The sequence below is a fragment of the Protopterus annectens genome, chromosome 2.part0 (assembly GCF_019279795.1).
Source record: "Protopterus annectens isolate FY-2018-M chromosome 2.part0, PAN1.0, whole genome shotgun sequence".
NCBI lineage: Eukaryota > Metazoa > Chordata > Ceratodontiformes > Protopteridae > Protopterus > Protopterus annectens.
This window is the reverse complement of record NC_056728.1, coordinates 869621100-869643210: the sequence shown is the minus strand read 5'-3', so window position 1 is coordinate 869643210 and position 22111 is coordinate 869621100. Positions and strand designations below refer to the sequence as shown.

At 42.4% G+C, this 22111-nt stretch overlaps 1 protein-coding gene across 1 annotated transcript in view; it reads left to right on the top strand.

Annotated features, from left to right (window-relative positions):
• DNAJB14 (DnaJ heat shock protein family (Hsp40) member B14) overlaps positions 1–22111 on the top strand; it is a 798655-nt gene that overhangs the window by 643050 nt on the left and 133494 nt on the right. Inside the window, exon 6 of the mRNA XM_044061132.1 lies at positions 1617–1726. Within this exon, the coding sequence (XP_043917067.1) occupies positions 1617–1726 (110 nt within the window). The remainder of the gene's footprint in view (positions 1–1616; positions 1727–22111) is intronic.

Below are 22111 nucleotides of genomic sequence, written 5' to 3'. Positions count from 1 at the left end.
CATATTCGGCTCCAGTAACTGCGATACTACAATACTTGGCTAAGTTTTTTGATAATTGGGGCCTCTGCCTCTACTGTACGGGTACACCTGGTGGCAATTTCTAATTTTCAAAATGGTATAGATGGCATTCCCTTTATTTCGTTACATCTATGCAAGGCCTGTGTTAAAGGGACCTCAACTATCAGGCCTCCTGTAGACAACCTGTGGAACCATGGAACCTCACTTTAGTCCTCCAGTCTTTGACCCAAAAACCTTTTGAACCTGCTGTGAAGTCTGACCTAAAGTTTTTGTCTTGGAAATCTTTGTTCTTGGTAGCCATCACGTCTGCCAGAAGAGTCTCTGAGCTACAGGCATTGTGTATCAAGAGGCCCTATCTTGTATTCCATAAAGACAGTATCACTTCAGATGAATCCATCTTTCCTTCCCAAAGTTGTTTCTGAATTCTCCATAAACCAGACCATTGACCTCACCAGTGTTCTTCCCAAATTTTGCCAAAAGAGGAAAGTATTGCCTTCACTCCTTGGATGTACATAGACAACTGAGATTTTACCTAGGCAGGACCGAACCTGTCCATAAATCTGAACAACTTTTCATCTCTTTTTCAGGGCCCAGAATGTTTCCAAAGTTACGTTATCAAAATGGCTAAGGGACTGCATGTGTTTCGTCTATTCCCTCAATAACGAACCTGTGCCAAAAATTAAAGCTCACTCCACTAGCTCTATGGCACTATCTGTAGCTTTCCATTCCAGGGCTTCCATGGATGAAATCTGCGCAGCAGCTACTTGGGCTAAGCCTCATACCTTTATCAATCATTACAAATTGGACCTGGTCTCCAGAGGGAGAGCTGCCTTTGGCTCAGTGGTACTCAGGAATGTTCTTCCATAAGGGGCCGCCCATGGACCTCAAGGTAGCTTGGGATTCTGTCCCATCAGTGATGAATGGAAAGAAGATTAACATCAGATAAGGAAGTTATGTCTTACCATAACGTTCCATCTGTGTTGTTAATCTTCTTTCATTCATCACTTCCCACCCTCCTTCCCCCTCAAAAGGCTCCTAGGGGATGCTTTGGGTCTAAGTGGTGCCTTAGGGTATTTGCGCAGAAGTGGTCTCAGCTTTGCTTCCTTTCTCTAGCAAACTCGATCTGAGGTAACAGGGAGAAGGGCATTCTGAGTAGAGACTTATCTCGAGAATTTTTTTGGCTGGCATGAGCTTGTTAAAAAGGCCGACTCTGTTCCGAGGGCTCAGAACTGAACCAATCAGTGATGAATGAAAGAAGATAAACAACACAGCTGGAATGTTATGGTAAGACACAACTTTTTTTTACTCCTGCAGTGATTTCTCTTCCTCTCTGTTCTGTCAACTTGCTGTGCTGGTGAGTGCCTTGCTCAGCTTTACTTAAAAGTTAAATTCCACATTTTCCTTTGTTTAGTTAAACACAATTTCTCGATACAAATTTATTAAATGTAGCAGTCAAAGTATCCTGTTTAAATGGCTGAAATATGTATAGGGTTTATTTCTTATAATGCTTTAAAACTTGTATTTTCTTTGTTTGTAAGTCATGTTATTGCAGAGTAAAATGTGTTTAAAATTCCTGAAACTGATTTTTGATTTTGCAGGGCAGATTTTCTACGTTTCTTCAACTTATGCCAGTTGTAGTCCTGATTGTGGTTTCTGTCTTAGGCCAGCTGATGGTCTCTCATCCTCCATACAGTCTCTATTCCAGACCGTAAGTATCTTTTACGTAGCTGTCCTAGACCATTACTGGAAAAGTTAACTATTATTTGCAAGAGTTTTGATTTGGCAGTGTTCATTTGTTTATTCTCCCCAGCTTCCCCCTGACCCACTTGTTACCTGTAACCAGAAGCCTTAAGGCCCATTTGTTTCCTTTGGTGTTAGTGCCAAGCAAAAGCTAAGAGTTGTACAGTCATCCTTGCTAGAGACCGGGGTTTTTAATGATGTCCTATTGTTTTCCCAAAATATACTCAATAGTGCATCTGGTATTGGGTGTGCAGTGAGCAGTTGTGTAGGACTGCCACTTCTGTGAGTGATGTAAGCCTGCAGATGTCTCCTTGAGAGAAGGGAGCAGGCTCAGTCATAAATTTTTCTCCTGTTCCCATTTGGCTGTCACAGAGCTGGGACTACTAACCGTTTGCAGGGTGTGCATGTTCATATTCAGGAGTCTAGCTGTTTATGGAGTAGAGCCAGTTGTGGTGTGGCAACTGTTAAGATATGTTTAAATTGATTTTCTGATTTTCTGTGACACAGACGTGATGATGATTCCCCTAATTTTTTTCACAAGTAGCTATCAGTTAGGCAAATGTGAAACTGTGTGGTTGCTTTTAATACTGCCTTTACAGTCGTGTTTCTGAAGGAGGGTTTAGGGCCACAATCTTTGAAAGTCTGTGGGACTGAGTTTTGTGTCCCAGTTGCCTCATGGAGGTTGAGAGAAATAAACTTTGGAAGAGGGTGCATAACATTAACAGCTTATTAGCTTAATCCTATGCACTAAATCAGTATATTTTCTCACAGGTCCTTTCTGCTTAAAAGGAGGTTTCATTACTTTTTCTTTCGTCACTTTCTGTAAATCTTTTAACTTCTCTGGCTGCCCAGTGACCACTTTTTTTCTTTGTCCGTTTTGCTGTGTATGTAAATCTAATGTCAGTGGCCAGGTAATCATCCTACTGTGCATCAGGGAGTTATATTAGGGATTTTGATTGTATGCTGCCACAAGTCCCTGACCCACAGTGCTTGTATGTATGCACATGGATGCCTTTGCTTGTAATCATCATCATTAGATGTATTGACTGCACTCATGTGCAGCCAGAGCTAGTCTCTTGTCTCCAAAATAAGGTCCTGCTGTGAGAAAGGATCCCACCTTCTAATTAGAGGTTTAAACCAGCAGCCTACCATGTGTTGTTATCACCCTGGTAAAGTCCTCGGTCTCTCATAGGTTGGTACTGGGCTATCTGCCCGAAGGCATATATTAGCCCAGCCACGTTGTGCGGTATTCACCACCCCTTTAGTAGTTCCCTAGACCCTTGTACTAGCAGCTAGTACCCTTGGCCCCTATCTAGTAGTGCTGTTGGTGTGATCCCCGGTGTGAGCTTTCTGTTACCCATCCACTCATCAAGGTTCCTATTGAAGAGTGATAGTAAGGGGCTCTGTCTTTGTAGATCGGGACCCTGTTCCATAGTAAGGGAAGTCTCTGCGAAGGGAATCTATCCCTCCAGCATGTTAAATTCATTGTTGTGTTGAGGTTTATATCCCTAGAGCGTGTAGCTCGAGTAGATTTGGTTTTGCTAAGATGGAGCATGTTCAACAATTCTGGGTTAGACATGGCTCTGTACGTTAGGCAGAGATTGCCTCTGAGAAAGCGGTATGCAACAGAGAACAGTCTTAGCTTTTTCAATCGTACTGCATAGGGCAACTGTTCGAGGCCAGTAATCCTCTTGGTTAGGTACCTTTGTGGTCTCTCCAGCTGCTGGAGATATCTAGCCAGGTACATTCCAATTGGTACATTGTACTCAATAATGGCTCTGATGAGGGAAGAGTAGAGGGGCACCATTACATCCTTAGATCTTGATGCGAACCCTTTCGTGATCAGATGGGTCACATAGAAGGATTTTCTAACCACTTTGGCAACATGGTTATCAAAGGAAAGCTGACTATCTACTTGGGTCCCTAGATCCCTTATTTCTTCTTCAGATTTCAGGGGATTACCTCCTATGTTGTAGTTTGCGGGTACTCTGTTTTTTCCAAAGGGGGGATTACTACGCATTTTTTTGCAGTTAGCTTGAGACCATGGCTTTGACACCATGCATCAGTCTCATTTGGGCCCTTCTGGAGGATCTCCATGTCGTCCGGAGACTCTATTATAGCTCTCCTTTTGCTTATCAAACCCAGAATGCTAGTACTGCAGTTTTGACACCACCACCTACTTCAGGCCAGCTATATTCAGTGGAGATTTTAGTGCAACATTTGAAACCTAGGCTGTAGGGTGACACTTGGGCATCTACAGATTGTTTAAAGAGTAAATGAAGTGTGACAGTGTTTATGCAGTTATGTTTTAGCCACAATGAAAATGGTTATTTATAGATTAATCTTGTATATTAAAATCTGTGTTGTCCCATATGGTCTTTTTTGACATTGGTAATACTCTGGACTTGAAAACACTCAAATTTGAAAGAAGTCATCATTATTTATACAGAGGTACTGCCAATAAAAATAAAAATATGAAATGGACAATATAGCAGTAAAGTTACTGTGAAATTGTTTACAGGACAGTTAAAAAAAAAAAAAAAAAAAAAAAAATGATTTTCAGGTCCAGAAACAAAAACGACAAATAAGTAAAAAAATTCCTGATGAATGTAAAATGACACTTTGCAAGGGAAATAAATAAATAAAATAAATTTGAGCACTTTCATCCTAACTACATGGACTTTATCAGAATAGTGAATTACAGTTGGAACACACATTATTGTATAACACATTTAAAAAAATCAATCCGATACTGCCCCTTTCTTTAACTTAAAAGATCTTCATTTCAGGTAGTGTTTTATACTAATGTGGTCATTCAATCAACATCGTTTAACTCCAGTTGCCAAAAAAATTCTTCTTCTTCTAAAACAGTATTAAAATTATCCCTCTTTGATTTATGCGAGCAGCATCTAGGGCAGTAAATATAAACAGATTTTGTTTGTGGTCTAGTAGTTTTGCTGTTATAATAGCAATTACATGTTAAATGACAAGAGTCACATGGGATAAGCTTATTTTCCCAGTAGAACAGGGCAGATTATAACTACCCGATTTGAAGGGTTATTTCAGAGCAACACAATTAAGGCTTTTGTACATAGCACAAACAGGAAACTATAATTTCAGAGTGGAAAGAGATGATAGTGAAACAGGGCGGAAGCTCAAGTAACACAGAGAGAATTTGATTTTGGATGCAGACTTTCAAAGGAGCACAACAATAATTAAACCGAATATTATAGTCATAAAGCAGCAGAAGGTCTCCTAAGAACTAAGCTGACATGGGAATGGAGAAAGGAGATTCTGCCGATAGGGATGGCTGCAATTAGGGATATAGACAATAGGCAGGCAGGGACAGGAATATATTAGAGAAAACTGGCAAAGGAACCAAGGTATTGGGAGCAAATAACTACAAAGGGTAATATACTGGGAAGACACCAAGAACTTATTTGGACTGCAAGCTAGACATTGCATTCCAGGCAAAAAGAAAGAAATTGTCCTCATATAGATAGCAACTGTTTGATGTGTGAGACTGCCTCAAATGATCCTGCTAAGTCATGTTTTAGGCTATTTAAGAAGGAACCAGGGATACTGTCAAGGCCCACCGAAGCAGTATTATAGTCTCAAATACTAAGGTACGAGTACTCTGTCCTACACAGATCATTTTTAGGCCCTGTGTCTGTACTCATTTTCCTACAGGTTATTTAGAGGCGATCTGTGCCTAGCATACAAGGCATCCTCATGCCCAGCTCTGATGGATCTCTTTCATGTCCACAAAACAAACAGGACCAGAAGCACTAGATCCAAGGACCTGAAATATGCCCGTGGCATAAATAGAGCATGCTGGAGAGACCAATGTATCTCAAAAGTTGGGAGGGTGGCTTAATGGCTAAGGTGTTTGCCTTACAAACACAAGGTGCAGGGTTTGAGTCTCACAAGGGCTAATTGGCTAGGCTTAAAATGGCTCACAAGGGCAGTTAGCTTAGTACTAAACTATGAAACCTATGAAAGGATCCCCGCACTATGGAATAAGTTCCACGTCTATGTGAGGCAGAGTTCATCCGTGACGCTATTCAAACAAAACCTTGATCACTGGATTGGAAATCGCAGATTCAACCCCAGGTCTGACTGCCATGTGTCTGATGGACAGAGGTCGACAGTAAGTAAATTAATTTCCAACTTGCATACCCCTCCACCTAACCCTTAGCCACCTACTTAGCAACATGCCCCACCATATAGGCATCCAAGGAACTCTGAGGACAAAACTGGATTGGGTGGCACTGCTAGGCTTGAAAAGATCCTGGAGGTCATTAGCCTAGTATAAATATTTGAACCTGTGAAAGAGTTCAACAAATGTTATCTTTTTATTACTTCCAGTGCAAAATACCATTTTATATTTATTTATTAACCATCCAAAGTGCCATTTTATATTTATCAAGAACCTTTGCTTATATAATGTAAATTTACTTCTAAAATAACTAGTTTGTTAAAAACAATACTGCTGAGCTCATGGGTTTTTGTGTGCTATGTGTGCATAAGCCTTAGTGACCTTGATTGAATGGCCTGCAGATTTTATCATGCTGGTCAAAAGAACATGTACATATTGATATTAAACATGTCCATATTTTTCATGTGGAACTATAACGCTTTGAGATGTACAAGTGTGAGAGGTAAATACTTTGATGATGCTTGCAGAATGGCAGACTGCATAAAGGGGAGTTTAAAAACTTAGTGTATAAAAGGTGAAATCCTGGGTGAGTAAGGCTTGAGAAAGACAATAGAGAATTTTTTAATAGTGTAATAGCACTACCATTACTCATCAAATTGAATAAAAGATAGTACAAATTAAATCACTGCCCCAATCCTTCGTAGCCAATGCAGTAAAGTCTAGGAGGCCGTAAAAAAGCTTAAGAGAAATACATTTTTGGAATTTTCTAAATTTCTGTTATCAAGGAAAAGAATTATTATTCTCAAATTCAGAAGTGGAAAATATTCTGGCAGCCTTACTTCTCCACCTTATCTTTATTCTGCATATAATATTTCCACAAATTTCATTTGTATCTAAAAAATATGCTTCTTCCTTTTTGTAAATATCCCACCTCCAGTTCTTTTATCAGCTGGCTCAGATTTTGATTTCCATTTTCTAGTAATTGTTTTTTGGCTTCAAATAGCATTAAACATAATAATGCCTTCCCATGCATAGGCAATTAAGATCATATATCCAAGCTCAAATAAAATCATCATAGTTATTCCCATTTGTTCCCCAACATTTCTGTGAAATTACTCTATAGGTAATTTTTAAAACCTGCCAACTGTTTACATTCCTATAAAACATAGGTTCATAGATTTAGTAGTAGGCTAGCTGCCCTTGCGAGCCATTTTAAGCCTAGCCAATTATCCCTTGTGAGCTTCAAACCCTGTACCTTGTGTTTCTAAGACAAACACCTTAAGCATTAGGCCACCCTCCCTCACTCAGTCTTCTCTTTTCCCATCCCTCTTGCAGCATTTGCTGTCTAAACATGGAAAAATGTTCTGAAATCTACTTTGAGTATAAAATTCCTAAGCAGATATTTCCCTGTAAAATACTGGGAAATCCAATAGATTTCTTCCCGTTCTTTTGTAATTTATTTCTATTCTCTTTTCCCAGTCTTTTCTAAAATCATGCATGCAGTAGTGCTGGACAGGGTGGGAGTTATCAGAGAATTAATGCATTACCAGGTGGGTTGTTAAGCTCAACACTGCAGGTGGAGGGCCTTACCATCTCTGGTAGGGTGTTTTAATTCCACAATAATAACATCCTTCCTGGAGGGTTTTATTGTGCTGCTTAAAGTATGAGCCATCTGTTAAATTGTTTTGTATTTGTTTTTATTTTTCTATCTTTGATCTGCAAGGCCATGGAGCAGATTTTCATGGACCTCGTTAACAAGGACATTGGCAGCCTCCAGACACTTGATCCCACACAGTTTGGTTTTGTCACGGGGAAAGTCATGCCTGCTAAATTTGGTCGACTTCTTTCAGACAGTCACCAAGGCCATAGACAAGGGTAAGATGGTGCACACTGCCTACCTTGACCTGGCCAAGGCCTTTGATACTATTCTCCACTAAGGTATAATAGATAAACTTTCTCATTTAGGCATCAGTCCATATGTTACCAGATGGATAGCATACTGGCTCACTGATGAAAGCCACCTCAAGTAGTAGACCCATAACAAGCGGTGTACCCCAGGGATCGGTCTTGGGGCCACTGCTGTTTGGGATATACTTCTCAGAGGTGCAACCCAAATCTGGTGGGCTATGGCTTACCAGGTTTGCAGGTGACTGCAAGGTGGGTGCGGTCATCAATTCCACTAGTGATGTGGACATTCTCCAAGAGGGTTTCACACAAACAAATTACTGGTGCCAGAAACATGGCCTCAAACTGAATGCCAAAAATTGCATTATCATCCCTTTTGGGGAGAATGACTTTCCCACAGATTATCACATTGATAATAAGGCATTAAACATGCAGTCAGTCGCAAGGGACTTGGGAACCCAGGTTGATAGCAAACTGACTTTTGACCACCATATTGCCTCTGTTGTATGAAAAGCTTTCTACCTGGCCCACCTCATTAGTAAGGGTATCTCATCCAGGGACAGGGTGGTCAATAACATCCCTGTATTGTTCCCTTATAAGACTGATTATTGAATACAATGCCCCTTTGTACCTCACAAAGAACATGCAGCAGCTGGAGAGACCACAGAGATTCCTCACCCAGAAAAGCCAGGTCCTCAAACATCTACCCTACACAGATAGGCTAAAACTCCTGTCCCTCAACTCAGTCTCCTACAGACTCCTCAGAGGTGACCTCTTGTCTGGCATACAAAGCAAATTCAGACCCTGCCCTGATGGGACTGCTCCATATCCGCAAGTCAGGCTCCACTCAAGTAACCCGCACACAAGACCTCAACCTGGTCTGTGACATCAGTAGGAATTCTTGGCGGGACAGATTTATGTCTCAGAGACTCCCCCTTTTGTGGAGTAGTCTCCCTCTCCACGTAAAGCAGAGTATCTTATTAAACTTTTTTCAGCACAACCTGGATAACTGGATGGGGAACAGAAAATACACCCCTGGGATTCCACCCATGTCCCTGCTGGACAGTGGCATAGGGTGCTAACTTGTTGAAACATGGGCTAAATTCTTGGCTAGACTTGTAAGGGCCTCAGGGCCAATAGCATAGTAACATCCTATGATCCTATATATTTTGATGTACAATACTGCTTTTGCCTAATGTTTCAAACTTGCCATAGCATATGTAATTGTTTTCAGAGGAAGTTTTGTACATCCAAGGTATAACTTGTGTAAGGATTTAATATCTGAATGTACACAGACAGAATTGCACGTATAATCAGAAACACACACACACACACACCATTACATGCACACACCAGCAGTTACAGAAAACGTCACAGATGTATCATTGTGATTACATGGAAAAAAATCTTTGTGTTAAAGGCATTGCTGCCTCCCCCTCATGCCGTCCCTGTCTGTGATTTTGCTGTGTAGTTCTGCTCTGTCCCATGTAGAACCGTTTATTTGCTAGTAAATCAGTAATGTGCAGTTAAAAGAAGCTCTCTGTCTGTGTCACAGAACCACACACACTTTTTTTTTTTTTTTTTTTTTTATACTTATTTGCATTTTTTAAATGTTACTTTGGCTAAACAGCAAAGCTCCATTTAGTGGGAGGAAAACAAAATATCGGCTGTTTAATTTTTTTTTCTGTCCATGATTCATTGTACCTTAATATGTTACTATGAAGTTGTTGAGTTTTTTTTTTTTTACCCTGCTTTACCTGTACATTTGTTATCCAGTAAAGGTGAAGATGTACACTTCACCCATTTTGTAAAGCTTACTAATTATCCATTTTTAACAATGTCTTCTGTCCTAGACAACTAAAATCTCTAAAGTTGTTCTCTAACCTAGCCTTCCCCCATGTGTTTCTTTCTTGCTTATATTCTACTGTTAATCCCTGATATTGAAAGGCAGCCTCTAACCTGCACATATCTCACTTTTTTACCTTTCCCTTCCTTGCTAATGTTTTTCATTGTATTAGTCATATCATGCTTATTTTCTCTTAAGCATCTTGCAGACATCCTTGTTGGTAAATTTTTTTTCTCTGTTCCTGTGCTTGTTTAGCTCTTAGAAAAATTTCTGCTACTTCGTAAATATAATGTACTGTTTATTTTCTACTTCCATCCAAAATCATTCTCTCTCACTCCCTCCCTCCACCCTGGTTCAGTCACCCTTTTCTGCTTTGATTTATAACCTTCTGCTTTAAGTTGCAAATCTGAGTCTTAACCTGTGTAGCTTTATAGAGTACCTCTTGTTCTGTAGAGAGAATCAGGTTATCCCACTAAACTCTTGCCATCTTCTGAATAAATTCTTTCAGTTCTTCATTAATTGTCATGCGCAACTTCTCTAGTTGATGACATTTCTTTTGCTCTTGTATGCAAGACTAGAAAGGCTAAACACTTTCAGTACTTGCAGTTCACTATCTATATCCATAATTAAGTGTTTCTCGTTTCTTAGCTTTTTGTATTATCTTCTGTTTAGTTTCTTCCCCATATACCCTTGCCTGCCTTAACAGAATTCTTTTTAATCCATAAGCTATGGTGTGGGTATTGCTGAACTAGTTCATGCTGGGGTACATATTTTACCACTGCAGCTTTTGTTTTACTTTCATTTATTTTATGTCCTGAAAAGACTTGACATTGTCTCAAAAGGTTGAAATAAACACTGGAATTTCCTTTTCTTTTCATTATTTTATTAAGAGAGTTAAATATAAGGCAAGTAACAGAGAAGAAGGTGGACATCCCTACCTGGTTCCTCTGTTCAAACATGGCTTGTCATAAAGCATCCCTCCCACCTTAATTCTTGCCTCTGACTAACCTTTTTTTTTCAATACTATTACTCTGTCAGGGAATGTAAAAGTTACCGTTGTCATACTCATAAAATTCTAGCTGACTCTGATACATACATACTTTGCATGGAAAGCTCACCAACAACTTTCTGGATCATAGTTCTGTTAGCGTTATCATAGCCGTAAAACCACACTGATCCATTTGGTAACATTTCTTCCACATTCTTTGCTAATATAGACACAAGTGCTTTATACCCACGGTTTAAAATCAAAATGGATATGTAAGAATATCGATCTAAAGAGTCTTTACTCTGATGTTCTTCGTGTTTCACTGTTCCAGTCATCACATTTGGGTTATCTGCTTGCAGTAGCTCTCAGTAGGCTTGATTATCAAAGTCTTGGGTCCTGCATCGGTTGCTGTCTCATCCTCCATGACGTCAGGTAGTCAGGGGTATAAAGCATGCAGCCGATGCCATTATACCACTCTTTCTTGCCGTGCAGTGCCCGAAGCAGAAGCAGTTTGGAAGTGCCGGTCGGCAGACTCCTGAATTTCGTTTTCGAGTTTCAGAACCAAAGTCTTCAACTAAAGCTAAGTACCCCGTTGGGGAAACTTTTTCTTGCTCTAAACTGATGTCAGTAACTGTATTTCTTGTGGAAAGCAAATACCTCATAAAGATTTTCATTCATACTGTATTCCTTGCCGAGGACCTGACCACGACGTACCTCGCTGTCGGTTTTGTGCCTTATTTAAACAACAAACTATTCGTCGTCTGTATATTTACGCTTCTAAATATTTTGGTACTCTATTCAATTATCCAGATATGTCTTCGGTAAGCCATCCGACTACCGACATTCCGAAAAAACGCAAGGATAAAGACAGAGACAAGCCATCTAGGTCCAAAGCTGTCGACGACCCTTCTCCTAAGCTAGTCACCAGTTCGCCGGTACTCAGTGAGGCGCTTTCACAGCCCATGATACCCGCTACTTCAGATTCGCAGGCCTCTACGAGACCCATTCGGAGTCCAGTATGCCGCGAGATGCTTCAACTGTGGAACCTGCGGATGTCTCTACCTTGGATGGGTCTGGAGCCGCTGTGCAGGCACTGGCTTCTGAGGGTATATTCAGGCCTACAGACTTGCATATTAAACCGACGCCATCTTCTTCTTCAAGGCCTAAAACTCAAACCATGCCTAGAAAACAGATGCCCAGACCGCATGGTCGGGCCTCTATGCCTAAAAAACAAATGATAAGAATGGCTGAATACCTTATTACTTTAATCAGGGGAAGCCAACCTTCCCCCTCTGAGACCTAGGACTGAATTTGCTTATGATACTTCTGATCAGGATTCTGAAATTTCTGTTTCCTCTGATGACCAGGATTTACCCTTATCTACCTATGAGGATTTTGACACAGAGGACTCTCTTCCTTCTGCTTCCCCTCCAGAGGATTTCTCTTTTGGTGAAACCTTGCATACACTTAAGGAGCATTTTTGTTGGGAAAGCCAGGATTACTCTGATTCTAAAAAGAGGCTTAGGGATTTCTTATTCCTGCCCCAGCACAGGGATTTCTTATTCCTGCCCCAGCACAGTCCTTTAGCTATCCCCCCTGTACTAGACATTGTTGATGATGCCTTTTTGGAATTTATCTTGACCCCTGACTCTTTACCTCCTGCTCCCAGAAAACCTGATAGATATTACAGGGTTCCTGACTCTCACAAGTTCCTTTTTAAAAATCCTACTGTGGATCCTGAGACTATTTCACAGGGACCCAAGGGCAAAAATCCTGCCAAAAATCCTACCCCCTCTGATAGAGATTTCAGGGCGCTGGATGGATGGGGCAAGAAGATATACACTTCTGCAACCTTGGCTATTAGGGCCTTAAACTGCCAGTTTCATATGTTAAAGTATCAACAGCATATTATTGGATTGCTTAAACAGAAAATGATGTTGATTCCTGACTGTGCTGAAAATAAGGATTTACAGGATTTAATGCATTCTGCTGAACAGGTTGGAAAACATACTTTGCAGTGTGGTTTTGATTCACTAGAGGCATCTTGCAGGCTGCTGTCACTGGGTCTGCACTTAGAAGGCATGCTTGGCTTAAGGAGTAATCTTTGCCAGATCATGTAAAAGCTAAATTGCTGCATGCTCCTTTAAATCAGGAACACCTGTTTGGCAACAAAGCAGAATAAGTACTTAAAAAGAGGGAGGAACAAGCGAAATCTATGCAAACTGTTAAAGATTTCCTACAAGTACAGCCTCCAAGATTTAGTAGGCATTGGCCATCTAAGAATTGGTCCTTTCCTGCCTCTTCTCGGCCTTCTCAGCCCAAACCCAGAACCAGCAGAACACCCAGGCTTCAGTCCCAGGGTACTCACAGGACTAAATAGTGGGGGGCTCCCACTTCCAAATCAGGGAGTAGCAAACTGTCTCAATGACTTAACTTTAAAACTTCCAAGCCCTTCTCAACTGAGTGCTCCTTTAGGGGGAAAGATTGCTCTGCAGGCAAAAAAACTGGGAACTCATTACCCAGGACAAACGGTTGGCCAGATCTACCCCCAACTCAGTGGGCAGAGGCTCAAAAGCAAGTATTCTCTCTCTTAAGCATAAGGGCTATTCATACTGTACCAGGAGAGAAAAAGGGACAAGGTTTCTACTCAAGACTTTTCCTGGTACCCAGAAAAGACAACTCATGGCGTCCTATCCTGGACCTTTCTATACTAAACACCTTTTTGGTGATCCCAAAATTCAAGATGCTAACCCTTCACCAGTTGCTTCCTATACTCGGCAAGGATGCCCTATTGGCAACACTGGATCTAAAGGAAGCCTACCTGCACGTCCCAATCAGGGAATCTTGCAGAAGATACCTACGCTTCAAAGCAGGCTGCATGCATTATCAGTTCTCTGCACTGCTCTTCGGCTTATCTACTGCGCCCAGGGTATTCACAAAGTGCCTAGCTCCAGTTATTGCATTTTGCAGGCAAAGAAATATTCAAATATACCCATACATGGACGATTGTCTAATTCAGGCAGAAAGCCAGGACATACTTTTGAATCATCTGGCATTTGTAGAAAAGGTGCGAACTTGTCTGGGGTACACCATAAACAAAAAGAAATCACATCTTGTACCCTGTCAACAAATTATATTCCTGGGAGCAAGCTTGAACACAACTTCCCAGATAGCTTTCCTCACGCCAGAGAAACAAATTCATTTGACAACTTACTTCAAATTAATGGCCACAAAAACATTGTTATCTGCAAGGCAAATACTGCAAGCCTTGGGGTTCATGGCCTCCTGCATTCTCCTAATTCCATATGCAAGACTGCATATGAGGAAACTGCAATGGTATCTAAAAAGCATATGGTGTCAGCATTCTCAGGATCTAGAAGCAATGATTCCTATCATACCTTGCCTACAGTTAGAGTTCCTTTGGTGGGCAGAGTCCTGCCACAAAACAAGGGACTACCATTCACTCTACCCCCTGCCACCCAAACCCTAACAACAGACGCATCAGACTATGCATGGGGGGCTCACCTGGCAGGGAAGTGCATTCAGGGCAAATGGAACCCAAGTCAAATGCACCTGCATATCAATCAAAAAGAAATGTTAGCTGTACAGAATGCTATGACAGCCTTCAAGGACCACATTCTTCCGGGACAATTAATGGTAAAGACGGACAACACCACTGTTATGTGGTACATAAGCAGGGGAGTACCCATTCTTACCCCCTCTGCAGACTAGCCATGGCTCTGTGGAACACAGCATTGAGCTACCAAGTGCATCTACAGGCTCAATTCCTGCCAGGAAAGTTAAATACACTGCCAGATGAACTAAGCAGAAGTCTCATGGACCCACACGAGTGGAAACTGGAACCAAAGACTTTCAACATGTTGATAAACAGATGGGGGAGCCCATATATAGACCTGTTTGCCTCCCCCAGAACTACCATTTGGACAAATTCTGCACAAGGGCTCCCCACAAACAAGCTTGGAAAGTGGATGCCCTGTCCTTCAACTGGAAAAATCTATCCGTTTATGCCTTTCCTCCTCTGCCTCTCCTCTCCAAAGTACTACTAAAGATCAAATGGGACAAACCAAGGATGATACTGATTGCACCAGACTGGCCACACCAACACTGGTACCCCCTCTTGTGCATTGTTTCACTGCTGGCTCCATGGCACCTGCCTCTGACCCCTACTCTGCTGTCCCAGCAAGAGGGCCAGATTCTGCATCCTCTGCTTCAAACCCTGAACCTGGCAGCCTGGCTAATTACCTAATCTCTCTGTTACCATCCCTCAGCAAACAATGTTGGATGTCATTTTGGAGGCAAGGAGGCCTAGCACTAGAAAATCTTATGCTGAAAAATGGAAAAGATTATGTTCCTGGAACCAAACTCAAGGGATGGGCACAGCAGCGCCCAATTTACCTCAGATTCTTCAATACTTAACTGAGATGCTTCACAATGGCCTTTCTGTGTCCTCCATCAAAATTCATGCCTCTGCCATTTCAGTTCTTTACAGCACAGAACCATCCCTCTTCTCTCATCCACTGCTTAAGCAGTTCCTCAGAGCAGCCAAAAACTTAAGACCACCCAGGAGAGCCCCAATTGTAGCCTGGGACCTTAACCTTGTATTGGAAAAACTCACTCTACCTCCTTTTGAGCCAGCTGTAAGTGCAGAGTTAAAATTCCATTCTTGGAAAACAGCCTTCCTCTTAGCAATCACTTCAGCAAGAAGGGTATCTGAATTGCAGGCCCTTATGGCAGTGGAGCCTTTCATCATCTTTCTTGCGGACAGGGTGTCCCTCAGGACCAATCCCTCCTTCATGCCCAAGGTAGTATCCAGTGTGGCTCTTGATCAGTCCATTCATTTGCCAACCTTCTTTTCTAATCCACAGAACAAAGGGGAACTGATACTGCACTCCTTAGATGTGCACAGACAACTTAGATTTTACTTGGATAGGACTAAACCACAAAGGAAATAACCACAAAGGAAATATGAACAACTGCTGGTGGCATTTGCTGCAGGGTCAGAGGGGAAGGCCATTTCAGAGCAAACCATTTATAAATGGTTAGGCATTCATTTCTGTTATAAACACCATGGAAAACCTACCCCACAGGGGATAAGACCGCACTCCTCCAGGGCTGCATCTACCTCTACAGCCTTTCTTAGAGGTGTCCCTACCAGGGACATCCTAGAAGCTGCTACCTGGAGTTCTGTACATACTTTCACCAAGCATTACCATTTGCCAATTTTTCTCTAAATCCAGATCTGGCTTTGCCACTGCAGTATTGCAGGGCCTTAGCTGATCCAAATGCTATCTAAATGCCTCCTCCCATCCTTAGCTTTGGGAGTCTACCCAAATGTGATGACTGCAACAGTGAAACATGAGGAACATAGTACAGTTGTGTACACTTACCATAAATGTAGATGTTCGAGTGTATTCACTGTTGCAGTCCTGGTTACCCCCCCTCCAGCCCCCTGACTTCTTTTGGCTATACCTCTATTCTCCTTTACTATGCTTAAAAGCTTTTTGGTGTATTTGCTTTTTTGTTGGAGGTATAACCTTGTATATGTACATTTAATTGCTTCCCATTAAGGGGGCACCTGAAATCTGGGGTAAGAAAAACTGATGTAATGGTGTCAGCTGCATGCTTTATACCCCTGACTACCTGACATCATGGAAGATGAGACAGCAACCGACGCAGGACCCAAGACTTTGATAATCAGGCCGACTGAGGGCTACTGCAAGCAGATAACCCAAATGTGATGACTGCAACAGTGAATACACTCTAACATCTACATTTGTGGTAAGTGTACACAACTGTACTTTTTGGTAATGCCACCACTGTTTTCTTCAAAGATGCCAGCACTGCCATCCCTTTTAAAATATTTTGAGCAAAGCCTTCCAGGTCTTTGTTACTCTTCTCCCCAACTTCCACATTTCAAGAGGAATACCATCTGTCTCTAGAGCATTCACTGTTGATGTATATGCATTGCTGTTTTTATTTAATGTCTTTCTGTTTTATTTGTTGGCCATCCTACTGTATTCCATAGTACCAGAATACAAAAGTGACCACCCCCTTTCAGTCTATCTTTCTGTTTTAAAAATAGTGACTCTCTACTAAAACTTAACTTTTTAGACAGGTAAAACTTAAGTTTCCCACTTTCACATCCAACTCCTATAGTGCACACTGCAGTGTCCAGGATAAAACATTTTTTTCATCTAGCATCTATTGCAAGACCACCAGTTATTGGAGAGCCCACATTCTGCCTCTCAGTAGCCATCTTTGGATTAGTGCTTCTCTTTTCTCCTGGTGAGAGAATTAGTGCAGTTACATTATTTCCTGGAGACTGCTGATCACCAGCAAGCTTAATAACTGCTCTATAGGTAACTGCTTGGAATCTGTGCTTATATTCTGATCCTGGTTGAGAGTATGAGCAGTGTGCATTGATTTCTGACTCTTTCTGGTTGGAGAGTGAGTGTCTGTGCTTAACGTACCCAACTGGTCTGATTGCTATTTGGAGCATCTACCAGAAAAAGGCTACAAGCCTGCAGACCCTTGCATCCTCTGGGACAAGACTGTGGAACACCAAACAGGCCATGGCCTGCTACTCTTCTTGGGATTGGTGCTAACATTTTGCTTCTGGTGAGAGAAGAAGCAAAGGAGTATTGTATCCCAACAGAGTGAAGCTGTGCTGAGACCAGCATTAGTAGTAGCCAGGCAGTAGCCATTCATACGAATCTCCTCTTTTCATCATTCTTGATGAGCTAATTCTTTTATTTTTCAGTAAGTACTGCTTAATTTCTTTCTAACTTCAGAATATCTGCCTAAATACTTCATTCTTAATTTTCATGGTCTGCGTATTAGTTTCCCCTCAAGTGCTTGGCAGTGCCCTGTATGGACTGAGTGACATTTTTCCTGTAAAAGGGCTATATACGGAAACAGCTCCAGTACTTAGTAATAATGACCATATCTCTTGGCATGTCTAAAGGTCAGTTCCCTGTGCTTTCTCCTCTTAACCTGGTGAACTTGGGCATTCTGAGGCAGTGTAGCAACTGCCTCATGTACACAGACAACTCTCTCCTCTTACCTCCCAACACTCAGATTTGTGAAAGATGCACTTATATATCCAAATTGGAAGCCATGTACTCTCAAGCCAAGACTGGAATAGCTGGTCAAGAGGAGAAGATCAACACCTTCACCACACCACATGCAACACATAGCCCTCCAGAACACCCACCATCACAGCTCTCACATAAAAACACAAACCACACACCCACCTTTGCGGAGGCTCTTTATAGAAATCTACCCAAACAGCAGAGACCTCCAAGGCAGAAACGCAGTCAACTACCATAACACAGCACAAACCACAAGACACATAGCTCACCTACACAGTGTGCCCCTCAACCTAAGCCCCTAAGGCAAAACAACTTGCCCAGTACACTAATCATAGGTGACTCGATAGTGAGGCAAACTGATGTCCCACTCAATAGGTTGAATAAGGAGAAGGTAACAGTCAGCTGCCTGTCAGGTGCCAGAATCCGACACATAACACACGCACTCAGGTCACTCCACAGCAAGTACAAGTATGACTGTGTCACTGTCCATGTGGGTGTGAATGACCTGAGATGCACCTCCCTGGACTACATGAAAAGAGACATGGAGGAGCTCTCGGATTATCTGGCCCAGGCAGGTATGACCCTAGCCCTGAGCAGCATCCTACCGTTGCCCAGAATGATACTGCAATATAAGCAGAAAGTGATTGACTTTAACAATTTGCTAAGTTTCTGGTGTCATTCTAAGGGGATCCAGTATCTGTCTGCTTGGGATGACATGATTAACAGACCTTTATGCTTTGCCAGAGATGGTCTGCATCTGTCACCCCTGGGTTTCCGGATACTGTCTAAGGCTCTTGCCACCCCTATAGTGCCTTTTTAGGTGATGTTCCAAAGACCAAATTACCACCGTAGCAACTATAAGTAAATGCAATCTGAGGGTCACGCTGCTCAATGCTAGAAGTCTAAATCTCAAGATGCACTTGCTCGAAGCACTCCCTAAAATGGAGAACATTGACATTTGTGCTGTAACTGAGACCCGGTTTAAAACAGCAGAAAGCACCCCTGCGCTACCAGGCTATGACTCATTCCACACCTTTCGGCCCCAGAACATGGAAAGACACTCCAAAGGCAGGGGTGTCTCCATATCCATAAAGGATATGCACACCTCCAGACTAATAGCCCAGCATAATGCATCTGAGAATACTTCAGGTATAACTAACATTGGGTAAGACTGCGATTCGGGTCATAGCCTGCTGTAGGTCCCCAACCATGTCCCAAGACTCTGACTCCACATTCCTAAGCACTATTGAAGCTATTAGGGTCCAACCCAACACTCTCATACTAACTTCAACTACCCCTCCGTCATCTGGGAAAACTACTCATGCTCCAATACACTGGCCCAATGCTTCCTGGAATTCATCAGTTCCAATGCCTTGACCAGCTCATTCTTGCCCCCACTAGAGGAAGCAACATCCTTGACCTGGTTATTACTAACATGGGCAACCATTGCCCTACACCAGTAGTCAATTTCTCCCTGGTTAGATTCGACCACAGACTAATCACCATGGAAATCCACATCTCGCCCACACCCCCTGGAAAGGTAACCACCATGGAAAACTTCTCCAAAGCTAATAAAAACAGAAGTGGCTAACTTCACGGCACCCATGTCAATGGAAAATAGATGTATGACTGCCGAATCATACACCAATGCACTGTACGAACACTTACATAAATGTATGGGACTAGCCATACACAATAGAACCAAGATGCTCTCCTCCAAAAAAAGGAAGCCAATCTGGTGGTCCCTGCCATTAATACACTCTACAATAGAAGAAGAAACTGTTGAAGTCCCAAGACTGGAAAAACTCCCTTGTGATCCAAGCAGCAGAGAGCTAAAAGAGTGACTTTCTACCAGATATAAGTATTTTTTGTGGCTTTCCCACTGTTATTAAGCTAGCGACTGCATTTCGCCTGTTTTACTGCTACTTTAAGTGATTTCTGCATTTTACACTGTTTATTGCACTTTAAGTTACTAATTGTTGCAAATTGTTTCTGTAGGCTACACACTAAAGTGTGCTAGCCGATTTACAGCATTTATAGCATTTACTGTCTGTTTTTTTCCTTGTCTCTGTAATAAAACAAAAAAATCTCTTGTTTTCCCACCTTACTGAACTAGAGTAGTCCAGTTTCAGAGTTGCTGATCCCTGGGCTTTGTTTTTAGTTCCTGTTACTGATCCATTGCCTTATTAGGAAGGAGGGAAGTTTCTTTGCTTACCAGTGGGAGTGGGAAGCACTGAGCGGCCTTTTTGTCCGATTTGGTGAAGTTTCAGCCAGAAACTAGTAGTCCATTGGTCGTTTTGGGCCAATTTCTAGCTCCCTTCAGCCCCCTGCTATAAAACACGCTAAACGCGCGTTAGCTGAGTTGTCACTGTTGCACACAAGAGCGGCGGTTAAACAAGGTTAAACTATTCGGGACATCAAAATTCCACTCTTCAAATTTTCCCTTAGAACTACCTTCCTCGAGCTGTACTGCTGATCTAACCAGCATATCCTATAACTGAAAAGTTCATCTCTACTTGATTCCCAAGTAGACTATTCTCTATCTGTAAAGCCTAGCACTTACTCCTTCAGTACTTGCACCTTGATAAAGCACTCTTATTATAGATAGTACCCCACCAGCCTAAAACCCACTTCCCCCGGAGTCCTTTGAAAGTCTCTTTATCTACTACTTCTAGTATGTCGAGGGATCCGTTGCTAGTGTCCTCTCCAGCTCAACTGGTGAACCTGGGAATATTGAGGCAATGTTACAATTGCCTCATGTACACAGACAATCCTCTCCTTCTCCCACAAAACACAAATACATGCGAGAGATGCAACTATATGGCCAAACTGGAGGCTGAGCTCTCTCAACATAGGACTGGCAACACCAGACAGGAGGAGAAGGTAACCACACACAATACATACCCAGTCACACATGGTACCATCACAACTTCAAATCATACACATACTCACACAAAGGCATACTCGGAGGCTCTGATCAAAAATTTACCAAAACAGCAGAGGCCACCAAAGCAGACACCCAAACAACTACCACCTCACGACCCAACACATGCAACACATAGACCACACAGTCAGAGTGTCAAACAGTCACAGCCCTTAAGGCCAAACAAAATGCCAGACTCACTTGTCATTGGTGATTCCATAGTCAGACACACTGACGTCCCGCTCACCAGACTGATTAAGGAGAGGGTCACAGTAAGCTGCCTGTCGGGCGCTAGAATCCGCCACATAACGCAAGCACTCAGGTCTCTCAACAGCAGGTACAAGTACGACTCAGTCATTGTCCACGCTGGTGTCAACGACCTGAGACGTACCTCCTTGGACTACATGAAAAGGGACATCGAGGAGCTCTCTGATTATGTAGCCCAGGCAGGTATGACCCTGACCTTGAGCAGTATCCTACCTTCACCTAGAATGATGCCACAATACAGTGATAAGATGATCAGCTTTAATAATTGGCTTAAATTCTGGTGTCATTCAAAGGGGATCCAATGTCTGTCTGCCTGGGATGACATGCTGGACAAGCCACGCTGCTTTGCAAGGGACGGCTTGCACCTGTCACACCTGGGCTTCCGGATATTGGCAAAGGCTCTTGCCACCCCCATAGTGCCTTTTTTAGGCAAGGCTCAAATTCTAAACCTACCACCCTAGAACACCAAAAAGGAAAAAAACTAAGGGTAATGCTGCTCAATGCCAGAAGTCTCAACCTCAAGATGCACGCACTCGAGGCCCTTCTCAGTATGGAGAACATCGATGTCTGTGCTGTGACTGAAACCTGGTTCAAGGCTCCCGAGAGCACCCCGGCACTAACAGGTTTCACCTCATATCATGCGTTCCGGCCCCAAAATCCGGACAACACCAAGAAAGGAGGGGGGTGTCCATATTCATAAAGGACACCCACACCTCAAGGTTGGTGGCAACGCACGATGCATCGGAGACCATCCAGGTGCAATTAACCATAGGCAAGACTGCTCTGCAATTTGTAGCATGTTACAGGCCACCCTCTCAAACTCAGGAACCTCACATGGCCTTCCTGAAAACATTGGAGGGGATAAATGTATCTCCAAACACCATCATACTAGGTGACTTCAACTACCCTAATATAGACTGGGAACACTACTCAAGCCCGAACACTCTAACCCAAAGATTCCTGGAGTTCATAAACTCAAATGCCATGGAACAACTAGTCACCATCCCCACAAGAGGAGAAAACATACTTGATCTCATCATCACGAACATGGGATCAAAATGTTTAACACCGGAAGTATAGCCCTCACTGGTGAGATCAGATCATAAACTAATCTCGCTGGAGGTCCTCATCCCGCCCCCACCTGAAACAAAAG